Source organism: Meriones unguiculatus, chromosome 6, assembly GCF_030254825.1.
Source record: "Meriones unguiculatus strain TT.TT164.6M chromosome 6, Bangor_MerUng_6.1, whole genome shotgun sequence".
Lineage (NCBI taxonomy): Eukaryota > Metazoa > Chordata > Mammalia > Rodentia > Muridae > Meriones > Meriones unguiculatus.
The window spans coordinates 68,759,591-68,786,807 of NC_083354.1; the positions used below are offsets into that span (position 1 = coordinate 68,759,591).

At 45.5% G+C, this 27,217-nt stretch overlaps 1 protein-coding gene across 1 annotated transcript in view; it reads right to left on the reverse strand.

Moving 5' to 3' along the window:
* Positions 1–19,194, reverse strand: part of Iqgap2 (IQ motif containing GTPase activating protein 2) — a 257,708-nt gene extending 238,514 nt beyond the window's left edge. The window contains exon 1 of the mRNA XM_060385592.1: positions 18,902–19,194. Coding sequence (XP_060241575.1) covers positions 18,902–18,947 — 46 coding nt within the window. The 5' untranslated portion in view covers positions 18,948–19,194. The remainder of the gene's footprint in view (positions 1–18,901) is intronic.
* Between the last annotated feature and the right edge of the window lie 8,023 nt (positions 19,195–27,217).

The window sequence follows — 27,217 nt, forward strand, 5'->3', positions numbered from 1 at the left end:
TCTTGGAAACAGTATCTGTCTCAGCCATCCAGTCTGAAATGAGTCTATTTTCTGCTGAACTGTTGGCTAAACCCTACAGGCACTGCAATGTAAACCTGACAGAAACTGTTCTCCAAAGGGACCACATACCCACCAGCTCTCTTACTCGGAATGTGCGAAAGGCACCAAGAGAGGGCTGAAGACATGTGAGTTACTTGCTCCACCACAGCAATGTCACCTCTGTGGGTGAGCATTCGCTCTCCTCTCTCATGAGGCTGGAGCCCAACATGGCTTCACTTGTCTATGGATCCATCCATAGCCCTTACTGGAATGTCTGCTTCTACCGCATCCTTCCAGCTCTTTCTTCCTTCTTTTATGCAATGGCCTTTTAACACTGGTGGAAACTAAATTCTGATGTAATAGCAGACACCAGGGCTACAGATATAGCTACAGCTGTGCAATGCCTGCTTAACATGTGAAAGACCCTACATTTGTCTGATGACGACCATGATGGTGATGATGATTAACAAAAGTGGGCACCGGCTAATCTCACTCCCTGGAGATGCGTGTGATTGTTGACCATTAGTCAGACACTGTTCTAAGCTATCCAGAAGTTTTCCTTGCCCCACACTGAATGGCGACCTTGGATGGAAGAGTGGGAATTTGTCATAGCAGGAATATAAAGAAAGATGATACAATAGTTAAATACTTTACCCAGAATACAAAGTACAAAGGAAACAAAGTTGACTTTAAATTTGAATTCAACAGGCAAGTACAAAGCCAGGAGTCACTCGACCTGGAATCAAATCCTCACTCTCGTAAGACACTGCTCATGTCTTATGCAAGTACTTCATCTGTCTGAACCTGTTTTCCCACGAGTAAAATGGGGTTCATACCACAAATCTCAGGACTGTTGTGAGGAGTACACTGGGTAATTCATTTTCCTTTAAGTGCTTAGAAGCCAGGAGTTGGGGACTACGCCTGTAACCCCAGCACTTGGGAAGTAGAGGCAGCAGGATCAAGAGTTCAAGGCCATTGTTAGAAACATATAGAGTTTGAGGTGAATCCTATCTCACAGATAGACAGATAGAGAGACAGACAGACAGATGCCTAGAGCAGTACCTGGCACATATAAGAATTCAGATATGTTTGTTACTATTGCTACCATTAGAATTAAACAGGCAGAGAAGGATAGAACCTCCCCCCTTAAGATGTGTATATAATGCCACATCTCCTCTCTCCTCTTGGCACCTCCTACCAGATGTGAAACATGTTCTCCTCAGGCTGCCCAGGGGAGTCAGGACAGACTTGAGGCCCCATTAGAGGATCTGGGTTTTCTGCTGAAGCAGGATTGTCTTAAGTTTCAAAATATACCAGGCTCTTCTGCAGAGTCAACATCTTTCTTGTTAAATAACTCTGGGAACTCCACACAGTGCGCTCAGCAGAGCCTCCAAGTAATCATTAAGAAACTACAACCGGGAAAAGGGTGTGGCAGTGTATGCCTGCAACCCAGCACTTGGGAGGGGGAGGGAAGGGGTTCAGCATCATTGTCAGCAGGCCAGCCTGGAATACTGAGACCCTGCCTCAAATAAACCACACCAACAACTTAGTAATGCAGAATGTTCACATAGTGCTTGGCTCAGGGCCAGCCAGGGAATGGGGCTGGCTGCTCCCAAGTCCACTTCAGCCAAAGCACAAGGAAGCTGAAATCAACCAGACATATGTGCTTCATCTATACTCTGCCACCTCATCCATACATAAAAACTTCTCTCACTCATCCTTAGAAAGCTGTTCTCCCTTATTGCAGATCAGTTATCTGGAGCACTGGCTTTCACTCATCTCATCACTGTTCATGCTCCATAAGATCCTACTCCAGAGGCCTCAGTCCCAAGTCAGCAAGATAGAGAGGCCAAGTCCAGTCAAACAGTAGTAAGGCAATAAAAATACCAGATTCTGGGGACACTTGGGATTACCTAAGCCTCTTTTAAGCACATTAACTTAAGTCTTAATAGCCTATGCTAAATGAGGGTGTTCTATGTAGCAAACATTTGCATAGACTAATTCATCCAAATACAATTACCATTCTTATCTTCGCCTCTTGCCTACGGTTGCATCACTAGTATTTGGTGGTGGTATTGGGTTAAAACACCAGGGCAATATTGTATTTTTAAATCCCATATATTTTGGGAAAGCAGCCTTTAACTCACTCTACACTGCTTACAGAAATCACAGGCAACTCATTTTCCATGCACTATTTCAATTTACCAATCAAAATCTGAGGAAACGCTTAAAAGTCACAAAAAGTAAAAATTTTAATCCTGCCCTGATTCTAATTACCCCACACCACCAAGAAATAAATTTGTGCACAGCTAAATTTTATGATTTTATACAATAGTACTTTATATATTATATGTAATATATTAAATATTATATATATGTATAATAAGTAGTACTTTATATAATAAATTTTACATTATATAGTATATATAATATAGTGAATATTGTATATTTTATAATAGTTCTTTATATATTATGTATAATATTTTAAATATTATCTAGATATTTATAACAAGTAGTACTTCAATGGTACTTCCTATCATAAATAGTACTTTATTCTCTGTGAAGAAAAGGCAGATCCACACATGGCCTCCCGGGAAGTACCTGAGCAGGCTGAAGGTCTGCAGTGCTAAAGGGGGTACCCTCACATGCAGAGAAAGTTCACTTTCTAAGTGTGTCAATTTACTCAAAGTAAAGGCTACAAAGATTGCTTGTCTGATGTTGGCAGCTCCAACATCAGACAAGCAATTCCACTTCCTGGTATACATCCAAAAGAAGTGTAGACCCAGCAGCTTGCCTCAAAACAGCCAAGTGTCCATCAGCAAATCAACAGATAGCAGGGTGTGCGTGCATGGTGTCCACAGTGTGGACTTACAAGGAAGGAAACATTGATACTGTGATCTCTGGAGACACGCTAAATGAGCCAAGCCTGGTCCAGGAGGCCTAATACTAACTGAACAATTTTACCTAAGTGAAGTGTCTACAGCAGCCATTTCAGAGGAGTAATGGTAGAACGAGGTTGTGGGTGAACAGAGAAGGAGGAATTGTCATTTCATAAGTCAAGAGTTTCAGTTTGAGAAGATGAAAGTTCTGCAGATGGACAAGAAGGACGGGTAACATAATTCTTTAAGATTAATTTTAGCATAAAATAATGGGGTTTTTATGTTTCTATATACACATAATCATATATTGCTCATATTTGCTCCCCACATTCTCCATCAGAGGTACCATTCCTATCCCCAAATAGTTGCCTTCTTACTTAATATCACATACATTTATCATAGTATATCATTTTTAATATATATATATTCTTTGATTTAGAGTCTCAGTGTGTAGCTCTTAGCTGGCTAGTATGCCTGATCTTGTTTGTATATTTAAATCTAGACTTTGTACATGAGAAAATATGCAGTATTTTGTTTCTCCCAACATTCCCCATGACCCTCTCTTATTTCCTCTCCCTCCCTGTGACTGTCCTCCTAGTGTTGCAGGGCCATGGCAATTTCCCATCATAAGCCAGATAGTAACTGAATTGTCAAGCCTTGGCTGTACACTGGAACCTCTGGGACATTTTTTTAAAAGTATCGGCTCATCACTCAGAATGGTAGATAGGACAGGTTGCCCTGACAGATGCACAGAGGAAACAGGCACTCATGAGGTACCCACGTTGGGAAACTGGACAGGGCTCCTCAGGGACCCAGTATCAGTGAATCAATGGGGAGGCAGGATCTGCCCCAGCCAGGGAGAGGAACACAGCAGCCAAAGACAACTGAGGCACTTGACTGGACCCTGAAAGATGGCTCTAACACACAGCTGCGGGGAAATCATGAGTGGTCTTGAGGATGTATCTGAAGATGCCCCCATTCTTTGTCACTGAGATCTATGCTGAAGTGTTTAGAGATGAGATGTCCCAAAGCCTGCAGGTGTGACAAACATATTTAGGCAGTATCTTTAGAGTAAGCTAACTCTGATTCCTTTCAATATACACCCAGGAGTACTTTTGTACTTAATGGGGAGGCTTCCATATTAATTTCCACAGTGACAGCGCTTATTTATTTGCATGTACACTGGCAGCGAATGGAGGTTTATTTTTTCTTGTGTTCTCACCAGCACTTGTTGTTGTCTTGGTGACAGCCATTCTGACTAGGGTATAAAAAAAGAGAGCTGTGAAAGTAAAAGGGTGACTACTGGGATGTAGAAGCCAAAAGAGAAAGGGAGGATGAGAAACAATAACAGAGGAGTGAATGTGATCAAAACACACTATATACGTGTTTAAATGTCATAATGAATTTCTTCTACGTAATTAATGATATGCTACTTTAAAAGGCAAAGTTATATGATAATTTTATCATATAATAATTAAATTAAAATTATGATCTCCTGCAAGAACATTCCCTCAAACAAATAGAAGATCTGGGGAAGAACAATTTGGAGACCAGCGTTTGCTTTGTAAAGGTCTTTAGAGTTTAAAGGGCAACCTTGTTGTCTTAGGGTTTCTATTGCCATGAATACCACGACCAAGAGCAACTTGGAGAAGAAAGCATTTCATCTATGGAAGTCAGAGCAACAACTTGGAGGCAGGAGTGCTGTTTCCCAGCTTGCTCCTCACATTTTGCTTTTCTTTTCTTTTTAATTGCACAGTAAAGTTGTATATTCATTTTTTAGTTTACAAATATTTTTTTAATTTTACTTTTTTATATTAATTAGAGTTTATTCCCTTTTATCCCAGCTATAGCTCCTTCCCTTATCCCCTCCCAATCCCACCCTTTCTCTTCTCCTCCCTTGCCCCTCCCCCTGTCCACTGATAGGGGAGGTCCTCCTCCCCTTCCATCTGACCCCAGCCTATCAGGTCTCATCAGGACTGGCTATATTGTCTTCCTCTGTGGCCTGGTAAGGCTGCTGCCCCCTCAAGGGGAGGTGATCAAAGAGTCACTGAGTTCATGTCAGAGACAGTCCCTGTTCTCCTTATAGGGTACCCACTTTGACACTGATCTGCCATGGACTACATCTGTGCAGGGGTTCTAGGTTATCTCCATGCATGGTCCTTGTTTGGAGTATCAGTCTCAGAAAAGACCCCTGGGCTCAGATTTTTTGGTTCTGTTGCTCACCTTGTGGTACTCCTGTCCCCTCCAGGTCTTTCTATCTCTCCCTTCTTTCATAAGTTTTCCTGCAGTCTGCCCAAAGTTTGGCTATGAGCCTCAGCATCTGCTTTGATACCCTGCTGGGTTGAGTCTTTCAAAGGACCTCTGTGGTAGGCTCCTGTCCTGTTTCCTGTTTACTCCCTCTTCTGATGTCCGTCCCATTTACCTTTCTGAGTGAGGATTGATCATCTTACCCAGGGTCCTCCTTCTTAATTAGCTTCTTTGTTTGTTTGTTTGTTTGTTTGTTTGTTTGTTTTTTGATTAGCTTCTTTAATTGTACAGATTTTAGTATGTTTATCCTATATTATATATCCACTTATAAGTGACTATATACCATGTGTGTCTTTCTGTTTCTGGGACACCTCACTCAGGATGATCTTTTCTAGATCCCACCGTTTGCCTGCAAATTTCATGATTTCCTTGTTTTTAATTGCTGAGTAGTATTCCATTGTGTAAATGAAAACACAATTTCTATATCCATTCCTCAACTGAGGGACATCTGGTTTTTTTCCAGGTTCTAGCTATAATGAATAAAGCTGCTACCAACATGGTTGAGCAAAGGTTTTTGTTGTGTACTTGAACATATTTTGGATATATGCCTAGGAGTGGTATAGCTGGATCTTAAGGAAGCGCTATTCCTAATTGACTGAGAAAGCACCAGATTGATTTCCAGAGTGGTTGTACAAGTTTACATTCCCACCAGCAGTGGAGGAGGGTTTCCCTTTCTTCACACCCTCTCCAGCATGTGTTGTCACTTGAGTTTTTTGATCTTAGCCATTCTGATGGGTGTAAGGTGAAATCTCAGGGTCATTTTGATTTGCATTTCCCTGATGACTAAGGATGTTGAGCATTTCTTTAAGTGTTTCTCTGCTATTTGATATTCCTCTACTGAGAATTCTCTGTTTAGCTCTGTACCCATTTTTTTAATTGGATTGCTTGATTTGTTGCTGTTTAACTTCTTGAGTTCTTTATATATTCTGGATATTAGCCCTCTGTCAGATATAGAGTTGGTGAAGATCCTTTTCCAGTCTCTAGGCTGTTATATCTTGCTTTCCTGTAACATCCCCAGGTGAGCTGGGTCCACCCACATCAATCATTAATCAAGAGAGTGTACTACAGACTTGCCTACAGGCAAATCTCATGGGTGCATCTTCTCAACTGAAAGTCCCACTTCCCAAATGACTCCAGCTTGGGTCAAGCTGACACAAAACTAACCAGGACACAGGTTGACCATAATGACTTAGATCTTTAAACCAAGCTGTGATACTGTTACAGATAATGTCACATGTTAAAGGCATGCACTCAGCTATAGGTACCCATGCTCAGCCCTGGGAGATCGCAACCTCCAGCTGCCCAGCCTTCCACTTTATGCAACAAAAAGAGAGGTCTCTACCATCAGAAAAGGAATCAAAATGGCCCCTCCCCTCCCTGTCTCATACAATGTCCTTCCCTTCATCAAACGTTCTTCAACTACTCCAGATCAAAGAAGCTCTTCTGGAAAAGGCTTTCCAGTTTTTCTTTGCAGTTTTTCTTTCCAGTTTTTAATGTGCAGTTTCAGTATTTACTTTTCCTAGAAGAGAAATGGTTCAGTGGACAAAGATGACTCTGGCTAAAAGAGTTAAACTCAGGAAACCAAACTTTTACCTTTCAAGCTGGAGGAAGAGAAAAAGCCCATTTCAAACATGAGTCCCCAAAAGCATGCCACAAAACTAGAGTGGCACCGCCTTTGAGGACCCTTTTCAACACCCTGAAGACCAAAGAATGAGTAGCTGAAGGAGGTGCTGGCTTGCCTCCTCCCACCACCAGGCAAGGGCATACTGAAACTGCTTCCAGAGCACCCCCTCCCCACTCTCAGAGAAAGCATCACCCAATCTCCATGGCTCTTGCCCTCACACCTCTCACTACTCCAGGTTGGTAACACTTCCAATGCACTCTTGGTTTCGCAACAGAGCGCAGTGCACACAAAGGTGGCTTCCAACAGGCCACGCAGGAATGACCAGCCTTGCTTCACCCGTGCACAGTTCACAAATGTCTGTTCTCTCCTTTGGAGGGACAAAGGCACTGTCTGCTTAGGAGACACTAAAAAGCTTCCCGTCATTTGATGTCAGGCTTTGGTCACATGTGGCCTGTAAAGATAGCTAATCTGTAAGCTCTGAGCAAAGCCACAGCAGAAGAGACACTTCTCAACCCCTGTGAAGTAGCTGGTCACAAATGGTCCACCTCTCTCCAGGTAGCGATGAGTTCTCCTTTTAACCCTAGAGCAGTCCCCTGCATTTATGACAGCCATCTTTTTTTTTTCTTCTCGAGACAGGGTTTCTCTGTATAGCCCTGGCTGTCCTGGACTCACTTTGTATACCAGGCTGGGCTTGAACTCACAGAGATCTTCCTGCCTCTGCCTCCCTGTACTGGGATTACAGGTGTGCACCACCATGCCTGGCTTATGTCAGCCATCTTTATTCACTGGAGACATTACTTGATTCATTATCTTTTGCAGATGAACACCCAATACACTTCTTTAGAAATTTAGAAATGCCAAACAATTACTGCCTCCCTCGGGTTTGTTTGTTTGTTTGTTTTCTCTTACTATTGCTGTGTTTGCTTTGCTGATCTTTATGCCTTTGATTCAAACTTTCATTATATCTATTTCATCTACAACATCTCAGAGTCCTAGGGCCTCTCAATACTCCTGTCAGGCAGCCTCACGCATACACATATGCACACACATACACATTCTCACATACATACACATATACATACACATACATTCTCTCATACACACATGCATGCACATTCTTATAATACTTCTTTCAATTCACATTATCATATGTACACATATTCTCATAAGAATATTTATACACACACACAAGCACTCCTGGAAAACTGGCCCGTCACAGAATCCTTCCAATAATAACAGACATGTTCTATAGGCTCAGATTTTCTCAAAGTACAGTTTGAGACTACAAAGAACACTGTGTCTTGAGAAGCAAAAAAATAAGTACTTTAGCTTTTCTAACTATAGAAACATATATCCTAAGAAATTTGGAGAAAATATTTAATCCCTCCATTATCTCAGTATATAGAAACAGTTGACATGATCATTTCTCTGTCTTTTGATGGAAATCTAGTGTAGAAACAAAATCAATGGCAAAGTAAGGACCTGGCTTGCATGGAGAGGAAAAGTATCTTTACATGTGCTTCTTGAAAACAAATGTCTTCCATTTGCAGAACAAAAGTCATTAGTAAATGCAGGACAATGCAAGCACATGTTTGTATCAGTTCTGTAATAATGATTTCTTGGACAAACTTACTAAGGGTTTAATGGGCAGCCAGGCTCCAGAAAGCCGCCTGATTGGAAATCACAGGGGAACAGTGTAGGGGTGGTGAGGAGTGCTCATTCCATGGGGCTCTGCAACGGACACCATGCCAGCTGCATGGCGGTGCATCCCTGCAGAGCCTGCCCAGCGAGCCCAAAGCTGAGGCAAAGGATGAGAAAGTGACCTACTCAGGTTCCCTTAAGGAATCTGCCACGTGTGGCTGGTGGCTCCTTGGGGGAGATGGGAATAGAGGGTGATAAACGATTATATGAGATGCCTGGCTTGAATCTGAAATGTTCCCACTTGAGATACCAGCCTGTATCGCAAACCCTTTCCCCTAGATAGTGGTGCTGCTTTGAGATACTGCAGAATCTTTCAAAGATGAGGCTTGTCTCACCAGAGAGGGTCATTAGGTTGAAGGTTATAGCCAGCTGCTATGCTGTATGCTGGCCTCTCTCTGTTTTGTGGTCTGTCGTGACATGTGTGTCCCTGACACTGCTCCCTGCCATGAACTGTGTGTGTGGCTCTACCATGATGGGCTGCAAGTCTTTGAATCCATGAGCCAAAATAAATCTTTCTTCCTATAAGTTATCTTTGTTAGGTATCATGGTAACAATGATATAAAAGCAGCCAGTACAGAAACTTACTGGAAATAATAATAATAATAATAATAATAATAATAATAATAAAAGGGAAAAGCAGAAAGGAAAAGGTAAGAGAATGAATGAGTCATCTGAAAGTGAATAGTCACAGATTATTATTTCTTAGGGGCCAGTGCTGGGGACTAAGCCAGGGGCCTCAAGCGTGCAAGGCAAACACCCTGTCACTGAGCCCCCAAGATTCTGCAATACTCTAGCACAGAGTTCAGCTTCACTGGGCCTGTGAACTTAAAACTTGGCAAAAGTTCTGGAAGCAGTGAGGTCTGAATGATGCCTAACGAACCCAATGTACTTCCTCCTTCTCCCCTTCCTCCTCCTCACCTCCCTGCCAGCCTCCCACAGGACAGCTACTCAGAAGGTTGGCTGACCCCGGCAGTAAAGTCAAACTCTACTGTTGCAGCCAGGCATAAAATATTGGGGCACTTCCAGTAGTACTTTCTCACGTAGCTGGCACTACAAAACCCTTCAAATCAGCAGCAGCAGCAGCAGCAGCAGCAATGCCCCTGGAAGGCTAAATGACGCAGGACAAAGCTCCTTAACCTCCGAAAGATGACTCAGATATGCTGGTGACAACCGCAAGATCATTGTGAGGTGAGAAAATGTGCATCAGAGAAACCCAAACCCTCTCCAGCCTTATTTGGAGACACTAATAGAATACAGGGGCTTGAGTGACTCAATTTGATCCCCACCCAAATTAATAGACAGAACTTGATACACCTAGAAGTGACTAAAGAAGTTTCATATTTTCACAGGAGGAAGAACTAGGAGGGTACATATACTCTGAATTGAAAGAGAAAGACAAATGAGGCAAGGGTAGAAGAGGACTCTCTCCTACCATTAGAGGGGTGAGCCTATGGAGGTCCATTCCATACAGGAGCACATACAGGTCCATATAAAATCCTTTAACCCTTTGAGAATGCACTCTCCCAACCACACTTTGAAAATGAAAGCACACAAATATTGAAATAACTTGCTTGGGTTCCACAGGAGAAAGGAAGCCTGAACTCAAGATGAAATGTCTGCTTTGCACTTCAAAACTCACTGATTGTTAATGGAAATAAGTGTCTCAGTTAGACAATAAGGATATACTGAGCTTAACCTATAACAACAGAATTCATTGAGTATCTTCCAGGTACCAGGTAGATTCCTAAGTATGTAAAATATATTATCACATGCAAATCAGATCAACTTATCAAAAGCCAACAACAAATAGATTATTAACATTAGTTAAAACTAAATTCATAATGCCAATGAAATATGAGAACTGAACAAAAATCATCAGAAACTAAGCTACTTTAGTTTCGGAGGAGTTAAAGATGGACTCATGGACCCTCATACACAGGCGGCGCCCACTCCCTACCACTGAGCTACAGCCCAATCCTTCCAGACCCCTGACTTAGGTTCAGTCTGGGGCCAAGTCCCCCTACCTTGGCTAGGCTGATTCTGAACTCCTGTTCAACGATATTTATGTGTGTGTGTGTGTGTGTGTGTGTGCGTGTGTGTGTGTGTGTGTGCGTGTGTGTGTGTGTCCACGCGCGCACGCGCGCGTATGTGTGCATGCATGCATGCATGCGTGCATGTGTGTGATAGCCACACTCAGCCAAAGAGCCAGACTGCCCTCAAAATCATGACAGTCCTGCTTCAGTCACCCAAGTTTGAGGATTACATGTGCAAGCCACCACACCCAACCCCATTTTTCTAAAATATACAAAAATGTCTTCTTTCAGCAGAAACAGAAACATGAAAGCAGTTAAAAGCTTTCTCGAGGAAATTAAGTAGTTCATGCCTGTAATCCAGCACTCAGGAGGCTGATAAAGTGGAATAGTACATTCTTGGCCAACTTGTGCTACATAGACTTTGCCTCTCCCTAAAAAAAGTAAGCAAAGTAGTTTTCTCTCCAGCCCATCCTGCATAGGTAGGCCTTGTTTTAGGAAAGAAAGAAAAAAAGAAAAGAATAGAATAGAAAGAAGAGAGTGGGGGGAATTGCTTCCCTTTGTGAATCCCAAGCTAAAATCATAAAAATACCCTCTATATCTCACCAATTGCAAAATGAACACATCTGTCATTTCCCTGCAAGATGTGGAACGGCTGGGTACACTTATATCCTTATATCTATCCAAACTGTCACTACTAACATACTGAAAATTTCTTAAAACTGTGAAGAAATGGATGAAAACTGTGAGTGACCTGGAGGAAGCAAACACATTCTCATACTGCTGTCCACTATACACCCTCCAGCCCCAAGCCCAAGGCTTGGAAGCCTGAAACAGGGAGGCATCGGGACATCCCTTCTGTATGAGGTTCTGCAGCTCCCCAAACTCCCCCACGTCTTCGTTTGTTCTCTGTTGCTGTGATAAAACACCGTAACCAAAAGCAAGTTGGAGAGGCTTTGTTTGGGCTATGGCTCCTGAAGATGAGGCTCCACCAGCAGTGGAGGGAGGCACAGCAGCTGGGAAGCTGGAGCAGCAAGTGGAGAGCTCACAGCCTGACCAGGCGGGAAACAGAGAGCAAACACCACAAGTGGTCCCGGTAGGTAACAATCAAAGCCTGCGATCAATGACATAGCTCCTTCAGCAAGGTCCACCTACAAAACTTCCCAAACTGCACCACTGGAACCAAGCATACAAATACAGGAGCACACACGAGCCGATGGGGAACATTCTCATTCAAATCATCGCAGGCCCTGACTCTTACCCTGCAAATCCTTGGGCGGCTAACCTCACTTATGCACAGTCCACAAAGACTAGAATTTGTTTTCCTTCTGTGTCACATTTGTTTCCCAGAGAGCCAAGCGACCTTAAAGCCATTCTAAAACAAATTCTCTACAACAAACCCAAACCTGTTTAAAAATCAGTGCCTAGGTTAGGGCACGGTACATCGGTGTGCTCAAGTAAAACATGAACAGACGGGATAAAGTATTGTGTAAGGTACCTACACTTGTACTTATCTGGCACGCCACGCACAGTGAAGAGAGCAACAGAATATTAGAAACAGCTTTTCGCTCTTCCAATGTCCCAGGCATCAGCCTCACCTGCAGGGATTATTAAAACCACGCCAGTAGGTGGAATGAGCCCAGAACCTCTGCAGGCTGGGTAAGGCCAGGCACTTGCCTTTTCAGCAAGTTCCCAAATGATGTTCTACCTTTGCTCTTCCAGCAAGTGTCCTTTAGAAACCATGGCACTGATGGAGACGCTCCCTTGACAAAGACAGGCCATGTTCCATATATGATTATAAAATGACACTTTATCCTTCCCAAAAGACCAAGAAGCAATACATAAGTATAAAGTTAAAGGAAAGAACAGTAAAATCTGTGGGTCTCTTGCCAAAGAGAGTATAACTATTGTAAAGCCCCCTAGCCAACTGTTGATAAACTGCAAACACGGTCTTAGTCATTCTTCAACCAAACCAGGATGCTGAGCCTCAGAGAACCCTGGGTCACCAGCAGAATGTGAGAGGTGAAAACTGCCACAGGTAATGGCGAGAATGAGGAAATAAGAAGAAAGCTTATCCCCTGATAACATAGCTATCAAGCTCCAGGCCCCATTCTACCCATTCTATGGTTTTCCTTACCCGTTCTCAAAGAATTTGCTTCCCTTCAGGACAGCCCATCCTAAAGGTACTGGAAAACCCAGTGGAGCCAGGCCAGTCTCAACAGAGGGTCCCTCGTGCACACACCTCTAACCAACCCCAAGCCTAGCCTTGCCCTACTCCCCATTTCACTGTGCTACTCACCCGAGAACATTTCATTTAAATCTCTTCATTTATTTATTTATTTCAGAATCTCAATGCTCAGGAAGACATCTATTGCTCAGGCACCCATAAGATACCGCAGACTGACCTTTACTGCCTATAAATAAAGGGCTCCATGATGTGTCCCCTTCCACTTTGCTTCTCAGTATCCATTCAGAGTAAGAGTCAGTCCTGGCAAAGTACTGATCCCCACAACAAATACAGCAGAATACCTTTCAGTTTTGCCTCTGACCTACCTGAAGGTCTTGTTTGAATTCAGAATCCTCAACAAAACCCTGTCATTGTCCCAGACCCACAGCTCTCACATTTTCACTTCTACAGAACTTGGAAATGCGCTAGTAAAAGTGAGATTCCTTCTCTTTCAGCGTGCCTCCCTCCCTCCCTCTCTCCCTCCCTCCCTCTCTCTCTCTCCCTCTCTCTTTCTTTTGAAGGGGTCTCATGTATCTCAGGCCAGCCTCAATACAGCTGAGGATGGCCTTGAACTTCCGACCTTTCTGCCTTCACCGTCCAAGTACTGAGATTTTGGGAATGTGCCACCTTCCTGTTTACGTAGTGCTGAGGGGATCCAACCAGGGCATTACACATGGCTGGAAATCACTCATCCAACTGAGCCACATCCCCAGCCCCCAGATTTTCTTATAAGTTATAACTAGCTATGTTTCCTTCACCCACAATGTTCTGTACATATGAGGAAGATGCTCAACTAATTAAAACAGCAATTTGTTTAGCCCTGTGAGCCAGGAGCCATGCATGAATCTGTAGCTCTGTAACTAACACACACCCCTTAAGGTGTTGGAGGAGAAACCAAGGCTACCACACAGGGGTGGGAGTCAGAATGCAGACCCAAACCTATTCAACTTTAGCACTCTCACCATTTCCTTCACACTAGGCTGCCTCTGAAGAGGAAGATAAAGCAGAGCAATAAAGAGAGAGTGGCAGCTCACCGGTCAGCCAGCCACCCCACAGCAAGTTTTTCTCATCAAACCCAGACTTCAAGGGACGGATGGTATATGTAATAAAATGCATTTTACAAATTATCCTATTTAGAGTCATTGGTGCGTGCCATTATATTATTATGGAAAAGCCCTCTTTTCACATCAGGGCCCCAGAGCCTGATGGAATGTCTCTATCTATACACAGAATCCTTTGACAAGCCTGAATGTACTCTATGAATATAAGTCCATGAATTGCCTATGCTTTTTTGCTGGAGGAAGAAAGCATTCAAATCAACCATAAGGAATACAGTACATCTATTTTTAATAGTACCCCATCCAAATGACCATAGGTTTCTGGACTTTGAGGAAATCATGACCAACAGCTGAAAGAGAGAGAAAGAAGGGGCATCCCTCCATCCCTACACCCACGCACACAGACATGCACACACACAGACATGCACACACACACAACTCAGGTGTGGCACCGTGGTAAAGAGTTGATAAGGAAAGACTCAGGATTCAGCCATGTTGCTTCAAGTTGCCCCTGTCACCAACTAGCTGTGTGGCCTGACACAGTATCGTGGATTTCAGATTCTGTGAGAATTAGCAACGTTTCTTTCTCTCAATCCCTGAAAAGTAATAATGAGCAGATGAAACAATAACACATTTTTTAAAAGTGCCCATGCTTAGGTCACAAACCTTCACTCCATACCACATGGTAATTGTCTGCTCTGGAACGGAGTGACCTTTGCTTCTTCTTTGGTTACCCTGAAGACTGAGCAAGTGTTAGTGCTGTTTGCATAGGTGCCTTGTACCAAAGGGAGCTATTGTAAAGCGTATGTGGGCTGGGGGTCACTGATCAGCAGGAGAGAGCTTGCTAGCTTAGACCATGCCCACAAAAGACGCTTACAGAGAAGATGAGGAAGAGGCAATTGCAAACCAACACTTCCCCAGGGGAAAGAGGGTGAGCTAACACCCCACATAGGGAGAACTTCGAAAGCAAACTTGGTATTACAAGTTTAAGCTCTCCCAAGCAAGTCACTCAACCTGTGTAATTAAAGTTAAAAGCACACTAAAATAACACTTTAGCTGTTGGCCCTCAGGAGCTCAACCCGAACACTAGAGCGGAAAGGAGTAGCTTGACTTTTTGTCTGTGGAGACGGCATTGCTGCACACTCTCTACCTCTCAGAGGAAAGCGGAGAGGGAGTTAGAGCCGAGCTACATGGAACAGAGCCAGTCACTGCCCTCTTACACAGCTGTGTTGGTGACTTCAGTGCTTACAATTGCCCACATCAGGCTGCTAAATGGAAAGCATAGTTGCACTGACCACCTCAATAGTCCTGTTCCCGGGTGAACTGGAAGCCACGCCATCCCTCAAAATTCAACATGATCAGCTAAAGCTTCTCAACACACATACACACACAGAGACAGAGGTTCAGAGAGAAGCAGACAGAGAGACTATGATGCCCTTGTGTGTGTATGTACGTGTGTGCCTGTGCATGTCAGTCTCAGGTGTTGCGCCTTAGAAGCTATCCACCTGTTTTCTTTTCAGACAGGGCATCTCACCGGGACCTGAGGCTCTCTGACTAGGATAGGCTGGCTCACTGAGGAGCCTCAAGGACGCTCTGCCTTCCCAGTGCTATGACCGGAAGTGTGCACCACCACATCTGGGGCTCCTCCTCCTGCCCTTCTCCCTTTCCCTGTCTCTCTTCCTCTCCCTTCTCCTCCTCCTCCACCTCCTCCTCCTCCTCCTCCTTGACATGGGCTCTAGGGATTGAAATCAGACTTTATGCTTACCAGACAAGCACTTTCAGACTTAGCTTTCTCTCCAACTTTTACAGTGAATTTTTTAAAGATCTTGTTTGAGCTCTTCATATATCCCTCAAAATGATCCTCCCTTGGGTATTGGAATCAGCTTGAATTACCACACCTGGTTTATGCTTCACTTTCTAAAGGGAGTAAACAATGATACATTGGTTACTGTTACCTTCACAATGTAACTCATGAAAAGGACTTGCATTATTTCAGAGTAGAAATCATCATTCTGGCCAAATATAAAATCAGTAGTGATCCAGAATGACACTCCAGTGTTGACTGGGTTGACAGTGGGGTTACTTAACTATAGACCACAGAGGCCCTCTTTTGCTTTCACTGTCCTGTTTAACTCTCATGAAATTAACTGGAGAAAAACTTTTGAGGGATCATGGTGGCAATAGGTTTTCAAAAGTAACTCAGAAATACATATATCCTAATTCATTACACAAAAGTTATCTGTAAATGGTGCCTAAGCCTATGTGTTGTGTAAATGCAAATCTGTGTCTGTGCCTGCATACATATGGCAACTGCCTCTTCCTTCTTTCCAGCCTTTTCTCAGCATTTCATTACTACAGTCCAAACATGTTCTGTTAATACCACATCACATGATTCTTCAGGCTGCAGGAAAACATGACCAGGAGTAACAGGAATTAAATAAAAATTAGTAGTCCACATAATTTTAATTCCATGCACACCTGTGTGTGTGAATGGGGATGACCTCAGCAATCAGTCAGAAACCTGAGAAGGCTCATAGCCACGTTGGTGGGGCTGCTGAGCAATCCTCAAGTTCTCCTTAGGATGTGGCATTTTAGAGACACTTACCCTGGAGGCCTCCTGGAGGGAGTCCTGAGCCAGGTCAATTTAGTTGTAGTGTGTAAGAATTACTGACAGTAAAAACAGCTCAAGGGGCAAGAGAGCAGAGAAGCCCACACTTGAAACAAGTAAAACAGCTTAATTAAAACCACCCAAAGGCTGTCACTCAGTTTTTACAACCTTCTCCAAGACTTTGAATAGTTAACACCGAACTGACATGAGCACACACTCCTGGCAGCTTTGCTCGTGTTTGTGTAAGTGTTGGGATCTAACCTGTGTGGTAGAGCTGGAACCTACCTGACCTCACCTGCTTAGCAAGCCAGTAAACAAGATAAAGCATGCCCTATAACAGAAGGTGAGGACAACCCTGTTGTCCTTCCTGACACAGAGTTCAGCCTTGACCAGGGGCCCAGAAAACCAATAACTTACCAAACCAGGCCCTTTGGGGTAAATAGTCAAGAGTTTGGTACTGTCTGTTAGTATCAGGTTATGTTCTGCTAGATATCCGGTGTGTAAGGTGCACCTGTGGGGGTCAGAACAGTCTGGAAGAGGAATCTGTTCTCTTCTTCCACAATGTGGAAGGCCTGGGAATTGAACTCAGGTCATCAGGCTTGGCAGTAAGCACCTTTACTGGCTGAGCCATCTTACCAGCTCTAAATACCTTTTAAAAATATATATACTGTAAACATATTCTAGATATGAACATGTTCTCAAAAGCATTATTAAAATGTTCATTTAGATGGTATAACTAGCTATCGTACTGAAGCCTTCTTACTTCTCCATTTTAAGCGTACTGAGTCAGTGAAGGTCAGCATTTGATAAGCCCAAGGACAGCAAGTGACTCCAACAATGGCACCCCACCCTGCCACACCAGATTAACACCAAAAGTTAGAGGAAGGTTTCCAAGGAATGTGGCTCAGCAAATCTGGCTTCAGGCTTGCCAGATCTGTGCCTCCTTGATTAGTCTTCTAAGGCACGCTGAACCGATAGACTGATTCAATAGAAATCAGGCAGCATCTCAGCTGCCGGCGCAGGGGCTGAGGGAAAGGCTGCATTCCTGGACCTCATTCATCCCCTTTGCACAGTGTCGCTAATGAGGGATAAAGCAGGCCACGTGATGTCAAACCATTTTGTAAAGTGTGCTCGCCTCATTTACAGCCTTTACAGTCGTCTTACAGGTCGACACAGTGAAACCACCTTAAGTCCCGAGAGCTTGTCACATGAAAGGACTTTTAGAGACCTGAGGCTGACATTACAACCACCAGAGGAGCACCGGGCTCCTCCTCCAGCCCGGGAGCTCTCTGTGCGGTTTACCAACTGCAAAGTGGCTTAGGCTGCAAAATGCTGGGTCGGTGAATGGTTTTCTCACTTTACAGGAGCTGCAGCTGGCTCCTTCTCTCTGTCACAAGGACTGCCCCAAGACTGAGGGGTGTGTGTGTGAGAGAGAGAGACTGACTTGGGAAAGTTGGCGACCCTCTTCCAAAATTTTTGTCTGTGTTCCTACCCACAACCCCAAACCACAGGAGCACACTAACGCGGCTGCCATTGCAGGCATCACCTGGTACTTCTGCTACCAAGGCCAGTCCAAGCAAAAGATTAACCCATGGTTCCCGGTCACGGGTTTGCCGGCAGGGCCAGCCCGGGAGAAGAAGCCAGGTTTCTGTTTGTTCTAAAGGAAATACTTCCTAGCACATATTTAGGACTCTGAACTCTGCACACGGAGCCACGTGGTTGGTGATAATCTGGCTCCCTCTTGTTAGTCAAAGCCACCTCTTTCCGCGGGCAGCCGGCGGCTTGGTAACCGACACCAGCACCTTCAATCAGCCGGCCTCAGAGCCTGTCCTCACAGAAATCCTCCCGCGCAGGGATCGGGGGCGGGGAGAGCCGCCAGGAGAGAGGCTGGGGGCGGGACGTGTCCTTGTAGGCTTTGGCTGGAAGGGCCTCACACCTGCGGGGCTCTAACTGGCTTTAGTTGCACAGGTGAGGCCCAAAAGGGGACAGGAGGAGAAGCCTGCCCTTTCAGAAAGGTGCCTTCACCTCTCGTAGCGCACCCGGGGACGGTGCTTGCGATGCCCACCTGTAGCCACAGCAAACAAACTTTCCGCCCCTTTTGCGTGAGAAGCATCAGATCCCCTACGCCACCCTCCGGCCCGAGCTGGCAGCGTCCGGAGCTAAGGCGGGCTCCTCACCTGACACCCCCAAACCACAACCTGGTCTGCACCCGAGCTGCTGAGGCTTGCGGGTGGAGGGACCTGGCTGGAAGCTGCGGTTAAGAATTTGGAAGAAAGGGGCGGAAATACGAGCCCTACTCCTTTGCAGTTCCACTGCCCAACTTTGTCCAGCAGCTGCCCACCGCGGCGCGTCCCCGGCCCCCTCGGCCTCCCCAGCGCGGTCCCAGGAAGAGGGGGACCCCGAGATCCGCGGGAGCCCGCGCACTCACAGCCGTAGCGGGGCCGTTGCAGCAACGGCAGCTCTTCGTGCGGCATCCTGCGCGGCTCCGGGGCGCGCCCCCCGTGGCTCCCCTCGCTGGCCAGCCTCGCGGGCTCCGCGCCCCGCGGGCGCGCTCCGGTCCCGCCTCCGGCTGCCCTCGCCCGGCTCCTCCGAGCTGGCCGACCCGCTCCCTCGGTGCTCGCTCGCCCGCGCCCGGGGCGACCGCGTCTCGCTGACACCGGGGCAAAAGTGAACTCTCTCCTCCCTCGCTCGCTCTCTCGCTCGCCCGCCCGCCCGCGGGCCGCGCCGCCTCCCCCAGCAGGTTTCCTTTCTCCTCCCGCCCGGCCCCGTTATTCTCCGCGGTGGAGCGCGCCGCCGAGCAGCGACCCCTACCGCACGCTCGGCGCGGCGCCGCGGGGCGAGGGCCCGCCTCCCGCGAGAAGAAGGGGCAGAAGCACCCGGACCCCTGCAGCCGCGGCCCCCGCGCACAGCTGGAGGGCACGCTGGCGCTTTCGGAGGTGCAAGAGAACCTGCAAAGGGAAGAGCCAGAAAAGCCCCAAAGACCACAGGCGCCCTGTCCGCCTGGGTGTTGCTCGGCGACTGAGGGACAAACACGGCGGTTCCTTTTCCTCCAGATTGCACGGGGACACCACCTCCCCCGCCTGCTTTTCGGGTTTGGGGTGTAAACGAAAGTTGCTAGTGCCTTCTGGTCCGCAAGACACAGGATTCCCCTTTCTTGGCAAGAAACGGTAAGGATGAGCTCGTGCGCAGGCTGGAGGGGCAAGATAAACAACTCAGAACAGGACTGCCAGCCCTCCGCCCGTCCTGTCTGCTGGCCGTCCCGAGTGCAAAGCTGTCGCTCAGGCCTAGGCGGGGTCGCACAACCGCAAACCCCTTTCCGGCTCAGCGTTTGAGACAGAAACCACAAGCGCCTGTTCTAAAAGCAGGAGTTGCACGCGGTCGCTCGGAGCCCGGAGGAATGTGGAGCCCCTCTGACCCTGGGCCCTGGCTTTCTCACAAATGTGGGGCGTGGGGGTGATCACATGACTGAAGAAGGAGTCCTCGAAGGAGGGTCGTAGGAGACGGCGTAGCCTGAGGACGGCGGTTGCCACCACTCGCCTTCAACCGAGCGAAGCTACGGGGAGCGGCCAGCTGTTTTCTGGGAGACTCAGTGAGCTCCTGAAACTTGAATTCAGAGTCGTGGGCCCCACCCTGTTTCCGATTCCGTTGGTCTGGGTTGAGGCTCAGGAACTTGCATTTCTCACAAATCGCCGATGAGGCTGATGTTGAGCCGGCTTAAGGAAGAGGGGAGTTTCCTTGGATAAGAGGGTCTTTCCGACCCCCACCACCGAACACAATGGAGTCTCACCTGGTTTGAACGGAATGAAAGGGATTTTCGTCCCTCAAAAAGTAGATGCCACCAATAATAAGAGCAACCCAGAGGAGGGGAAAGGCCACAGTTTAAAGCATCATGTCAGTGATGCTCATCCAGGGGCCAGCCTGTTAGCCGAGCTTCTTCCATGTCCTGGGAGTCGCCGTGTTGACTAAAATGCACTCTGTCTCTGTTACTCTGTACAACGAAAACGAACTCCTCACACATCAGTTATGAGCATGAGGCCAGAACTCAGGCCTCACGAAGTAGACAGAGATGGGGAGAAATCACCGAAAGGCACAACGGCCTGAGGCGGGGGTGTGGTTTTCAAAGTAGTGTCAGGCGAGTCCGAAGAATAGGCGAGAGCTGGGTGGGAATGTCCTTTTCTAGGAGACTGTGGGCGGAATCCGAGTTGGGCTGGGGAGAAACTGAGTAGTTACTAGCCTGTAGAAGACTGGATGTCAGACCGAGTGCCCTGAATTCGACCATTTAAGAACATCTGAGAGCTCTTAAAAGCACACCAGGATGGTTTCGTTGTTTATTTTCTGAGACAGGGTTTTTCCCACTAACTCAGGATCCACAGCCTCAGTCTCCCAAGTGCCAGGATTACACATGGGGGCCACCACAAGCCCCCGGGATCTCATGGTTTTGAGCATGAGAATGGAAGAATGTTCTGGAGTTGAGCAAGGGTGAGTTCTGGAGCAGGCTGCAAAAAGTGTTAATGCACGGGAGGTGGGGATGCTGATGCCCGGCAGAAGTCAAAAATGAAGAGCATCTATGAAGTCCACCCTAGCAAGCTTGATGGGGCAGCTGCTTCCAGACAGAGGGCCTTCAGCACTTACAGGACACTCACACACGTTCATAGGCAGGCCAGGCAGAGGGAAGACGCAGTTCTTAGTTCACTGGCTGCTGGGCTCTCTGGAGGAGCTGGGGTTCCGAGACAGCTGATTCTACCACCAGAACTGAACGCTAAGAAGCATTCTAAGCCCACTCTCCTTCCTGTCCTGCAAGTGGCTGAAGCCAACCTTTGTCATCTCTGTCTGTATTGTGCTATCTCACACATCACACACAGCCTCTCAGGAAGAAACTCACCTACAGAAGGATGGGTTGTTTGTTTTTAGGGTCTGACCTCAGATCACAGAGTCAAATAAATACATGGCAACTTGTTGGTTTCTTGTGTCTTCAACTGTGAGAATGGAAAACAAACAAAAACACAATGAGGCCAGATTGTGAGGGAGAAAATGCTTCTGGGGGTTTGTTTTGTTTTAGATTTCCTTTTCTAAAAACGTGTTTGTTTAGCGTGTTTGCGTGTGTCATGGTGCAGGTGTGAGGGTCAGAGGACAATTTGGTGACCTTGTTCTCTCCTCCTCTCCTGTGGCTCCTGACTGGGACGGTGCTGAACTCAGATTGCTGGGCTTCCAAGCTAGTGCCTGTTCCCACTGAGCCATCTTACTAGGCTCCAAGACACTTTCATTTTTTAGTAAGGCAAGAGAGTTCTTTCTTTGATGCACTATTAAAAATGACACTGAAGAAACTGCTAGACATGTTAACCATTACCAATGTCCTAACTTCTGATTATGATTATTATTTGATACATGACCTTGCCATGTAGCTCAGGTCCGTTTTAAGCTCTTCCTCCTGCCTTGGCTCCGGAAAGGCTGTAATTATAGGTGTGTGCCACAACAGACAACTTTAACCAGTTTTTGAAAAATCAGTATTATGAGGGTGCTGAAGTTGTTGATAGAATGTTTTAAATTATGATTTTAAGGACAGCTCTTCCATTAGAAAGTGGAAATGAGAATAAAAATGTTAGGACATTTTTTTCTTTTATTTTAATCATGGTACTAGAGCTTTAAACTAATGCCTCCCCCAAGCCAGAATAGCACCCTATTACAGAGATATATGCCAGCCCCCCCTTTTAATTGTTCACTTTGAGACAGGGTCTCGTTGCTTTGTCTAGTGGTCCAGCTTAATTTTGCCCTCCTCAGTCAGTCATTGGACTTACTTATAAAGCCCCTCCCTAGTCTCCTACCAGAGCTGGCCTTTTGTTTTTGTTTGTTTGTTTGTTTTGTTTTTTGTATGCATAAGGTCTGGCTATCAGCTGAGCTAGCCTGAAACTCTCCATCTTCTATCTTCAGCCTAGGAGAACTTGCAACTTAAAAAATACCATTAGCCGGTGCAGTGGCGCATGCCTGTAACCCCAGCACTTGGAGAGAGAGAGGCAGGTGGATCTCTGTGAGTCTGAGGCCAGCCTGCTCTACAGAGTGAGTCCAGGACAGACACAGAGAAACCCTGAATTGAAAAACCTAAAAAGGAGGAGGAGGAGGAGGAAGGGGGGGGAGAAGGAAGAAGAAGAGAAAAAAGAAAGAAAAGAAAAAAGTACCATTAAATTGTTTATATCAAAAGGAGACAAAAGTATGTTTGAGTCAAATTTTTAATACACGGCTTTAATATCAGTTCACCATAAAAATGACTTAAGGGCTGGAGAGGTGGCTCAGTAGTTAAGGTCACTTGTTCTTACAAATGACCCAGGCTCAGTTCCCAGCACCCACTTTACAGCCAAGGACACTCTGTAACTCCAGTGCCACGGGACATGGCGCCCTCTTCTGACCTTCGAAGGAACGACACACATGTGGTGTGTAGACTTACAGGCAGGCAAAACACTCATACACATTAAATAAACACAAACAAAACTTTTAGAAAACTGATTTGATTTTCCAATAAGATCACATTATTGGTAATTTGAACAAGTCTATCCAAACCAGTGGCTTATTGATACTTTTAAAGGCACAGGCGTGAGGCATGACACTTAAAAGACAACTTAGGCTTTTTCTTTTTTTCCTCTTTTTTTTTTGGAGGGGGGGGATGTTTGTTTTGTTTTCAAGACAGGGTTTTTCTGTGTAGCCTTGGCTGTCGGGGACTTGCTTTGTAGACCAGGCTGGCCTCAAACTCACAGAGATCTGCCTGCCTCTGCCTCCCTGAGTGCTGGGATTACAAGCATGTACCACTGTGCCCGACTCAGCTATCGGATTTTCAAAATATGGGGAGACTTTGTGTTGTTAAAGCTTTCTAATTTGTCCCCCATTCCAGAAAAAGAGGGAAGAAACCACAGCTAAGCTTTACTGCAATGGAGACCTGTATACGTAAAAAGGAAATTGTGACAGCTCAACATCAGATTAAAAGAAACAGAATCAAAAATGAAGGAAACAGGTATTTTGTTCTAAGAAACAAAAGAGAAAGAAAATAATAAAACTGGGTTCCATTTTGTATTATTTTACAGACAGAGAAACTGAGGCACAGAGATTTCCACAGGCATGCAAGTACAATGCTCAATTACACTTCCTGTTTCCTGGGGTCTCTGCCAATTGCTTTTCTTATTATACGTGTTTGTTTGTCTATACATACTTTATGGTTTTTGAGAAATTCCTTTCCCATTCACTAAAACCTATAACTTTGGACAACTTTCAAATATTTTGTAAAAGTTAAATCAGTAAAGCCTTCAAACAATCTTTCATTCTCCCCACCCTCTTTTCTTCAAGGATAAAGTTGCAAGCAAATCAAAGTTAGAAAGACTGTCTACACTTGAATGTGAATAAATTAAATAAAACGACCCATAATATGATGGTTGTTTCCCCTATTCCATAGTTTAAGAAAGTCAGAGCCCAAGTAACTCTGAAAAACGAATTTGCAGGGGAGCCTGTGAATGAAACCAGTTCCCAGGGCAGAGAGAGCGTTGATTGCCAGCCCTACCCCATGATTATTTCTCTTCATTACCTGGAGTCAGTTCTCCCAATTGCATTCACCACTAAGCATTGTTGGGTCATCTGTTGATTACTGGTCACCTTCCTTAGAACGTGAGCTTTTTATGTTTACTTTCCTTTATTATTCAGACATAGAAGCTGGCAGACTGGCCTTCTCCTCTGTATAGCTGAGGATGATCTAGAGTTTCTGATCCTCCTGCCTCCACATCCTGAGTACTGGAATTGCAAGCCTGTGCTACTGCACTCTGGTGGCTGTGGTATGGCCATCAAATCCAGGAGTTTTCGCATGCTAGGCAAGCACTCTACCAAATGAGCTATGTTCCTAGCCCCTAAAATGAGAACTCCCCCTCCAGGGCAAAGCCCAAATCCAGTACCCCACTACCACAAGTTATGCAGTTTCCAGGAACATGGAGAAATAGCAGGGTCAGCACATCTGGAGCGCAGTGGATACGCCTCACCCTGGGAAAACCATCTTCTTGATACTGGTGTCATCTCCATGCCAGGCATATATGAATAGAAACTTCTCGACAGCTGTGACTTGGCCTAATTCTCTGCTGCTGAGCCTCATACGCCGGGAAATGTAATAGCCACTTAGTTATTTTGTTTGCAAAGTTGAATGTGTTAAATTCTTACAAGCATCCTTTCCTTCCTAACCCAACTCTCAAAGGTAATAAATGACAGGGCCAGGTTCCCCTAGGGTCTGCTCTCTCCAGCACAGAAGCCTGTCTCTTGCTTCATAGACCGATAGTGGGAAATATGAGTTTCGGCATGTTCACTTTGGCTGAGCACAGGCTCCCACCCTCAAGTCACCATTTAGAACTACAAAGAACTACCATTACAAAGAACTAGGAACCTAGATCCTGCTTTGGGTCCAGTCGATAGTTCCCACTGCAGTTTCAAGGCAAATTCTTCAGATTCCTGTTGCTTTTGCACATGTGTCTGAGGTGCCATTGAAAAGGTGACTGGGGTGCACCTCCACATAGCTCTAAAGGGGCTCTACACAGCTATACAGTTCTGAAGCAAACTTCCAGATTGACTTCCCATTGACTGTAATGCCAAGTCCTCACGCATTGCTCAGGCTTTGGCAGAAGCAGGGGCCCTGGCTTTAATCCCCACCTGACTCTCAATACCCCTGCTGGAAGACTGTCCTCAGTAGCTGATGGGAGACAGATTTATAGCTGACCAGTGAAGGCTTGCATACTTAGAAAGGAGCTTCACAACTTCCTTTCGGAACGTGGTACATGAATAAAGCCGTGTGAGGATTCTGAGAGCTACTGAGAGAACTCCAAGGAAACAAGACAAAAATCTTGTAACCTCTGTTCCTCCATACCGTGAGTTATTCCTGTCATGTGCTCTTGTGCCCCTCCCAGGTGTAGCAGACAGAGGAGTAGGTTTCCCTCAGATTACCTGTCATCTTTTGTCATTCAAAAATGTTTCCAAGCACAGGTTGTCCTTGTGATTGTATACAGCATAACTGCCTGTGAACTTTGCTCATGCTTAACCCTCCGAATACCCAGAATATAAACTGTCGGGTGCCCTGAATAAAACTGGCTATTGCATGAGACTTTAGTCACCTCATTTTAGGCTCCACTCTCCCAGGTTCACACCACCAACTAGACAGTAACAGTCACCATGGAATAAAAACCCGCACACCCGCTGAGCTGGTACAATGATTAATAGTTAACAAGTGTGGGGAAGTCAGGAAGGCTCCAGCAGTTTTCGGGAAGCAACACTTGGGGCAGTCTTTTCAGGTTGGCTATCTCTAAAGTAAATATGCGTGTTTCTGATGGTAAATAATTCCATGTCTACCAAGGGCCTCCAGGGACACAGCCACATGCAAGGATATTCACTCCAAGGGAAAACCAGAAACAGAGTCCTACTGAGGCAGAATGAATAAATACCTTGGGTGAATGCTATGGATACAGTATTTACAATGTAATAGCATTTCTGTGCAATTATAAACACACAAAGTAGTATTACACAGTATATTGGGGTTAGGTCCCCAATAAATGTACACAAGACAGGCAGAGAGGGTACCCTATTTCAGAGTGGCAGTTACCTCTGAGAAGTTAGCATCTAACATTTTGTTTTCTTCTTTCTTTGCTAGAGTCAAGTTCTCCCTTTGTAGGCCTGGCTGCCTTCAAACACATGGCAATCCTCCTGCCTCAGCCTCTCAAGTGCTGGGATTATAAATATAAACCATTACTCCTAATTTTTATTTTTTGTTTTTGTTTGTTTGTTTGTTGAGACAGGTTTCTCTGTGTAGCCTTAGCTGACCTGGACTTGCTTTATACACCAGGCTGGCCTCAAAGTCACAGAGATCCACCTCCCCGAGAGCTGGAATTACAGGTGTGTACCCCTGTGCCTGGCTCTAGATTTTATTTTTCTTGGTTGCTGGTTTGCTTGTTTGTTTGCTCATATGCCTCTCTCTTGCTCTCCTTACCTCCTTTCTTCCCATCCTCCAAACCCACTCCCATCCCCCTACTGTAGTTTGAACTCAGCTTCCTAGGTAAGTGCTACAGAGTCCCATCCTGATTCATAAAAAAACAAAAAACAAAAACAAAAACAGAAACAAAAACAAAAACAAACTGAAGCAAGTAAACAGTTGTATTCAGGAGGCACCTAGGAGACATAATAAGGCTATGTAATTCCTGCCCTCACGTTGCTCAAACACATCCTGTGCAGCTGGGCAACCAACCACGTTTACAGAAGTGAAAACATGTGGCTTGTTATCTCACTGGAACAACAGCCCCCAGCATTGCAGGAAGTTACTGTCCTTCGGCAAGGGGGGCTTACAGGTTAAAGGCATTGTTGTTGTATGTATCCCTTTAAGCACAGTACTTTAAAACTTAAAACATAGCTTTAGCCCTCACACATACTTCTACACATGTCTGTGAAGGTGTTTTAACTAAGGAGAAGAGGCTCACCCTGAATGTGAATGGTGCCTGTTGTTAAAAATTACGGGGGCGTCTTTTGTTGTTGGAAATATAATGGTGTTGGGCTAAATAACATTATTATTAGCCCTATGGTTATTACAGTGGCATTATTTAACCCACTATCACAATGTGTCTGATTTTATAATTGCCTTATTTACCTTGGGCTGGGCAGATATTCCACCTACGCTGTCTCATTCTTCCAGCTCCCACCCCATGCCATCCACCTTAACCATTCCTAATTGGCTACCTTCCGTCCA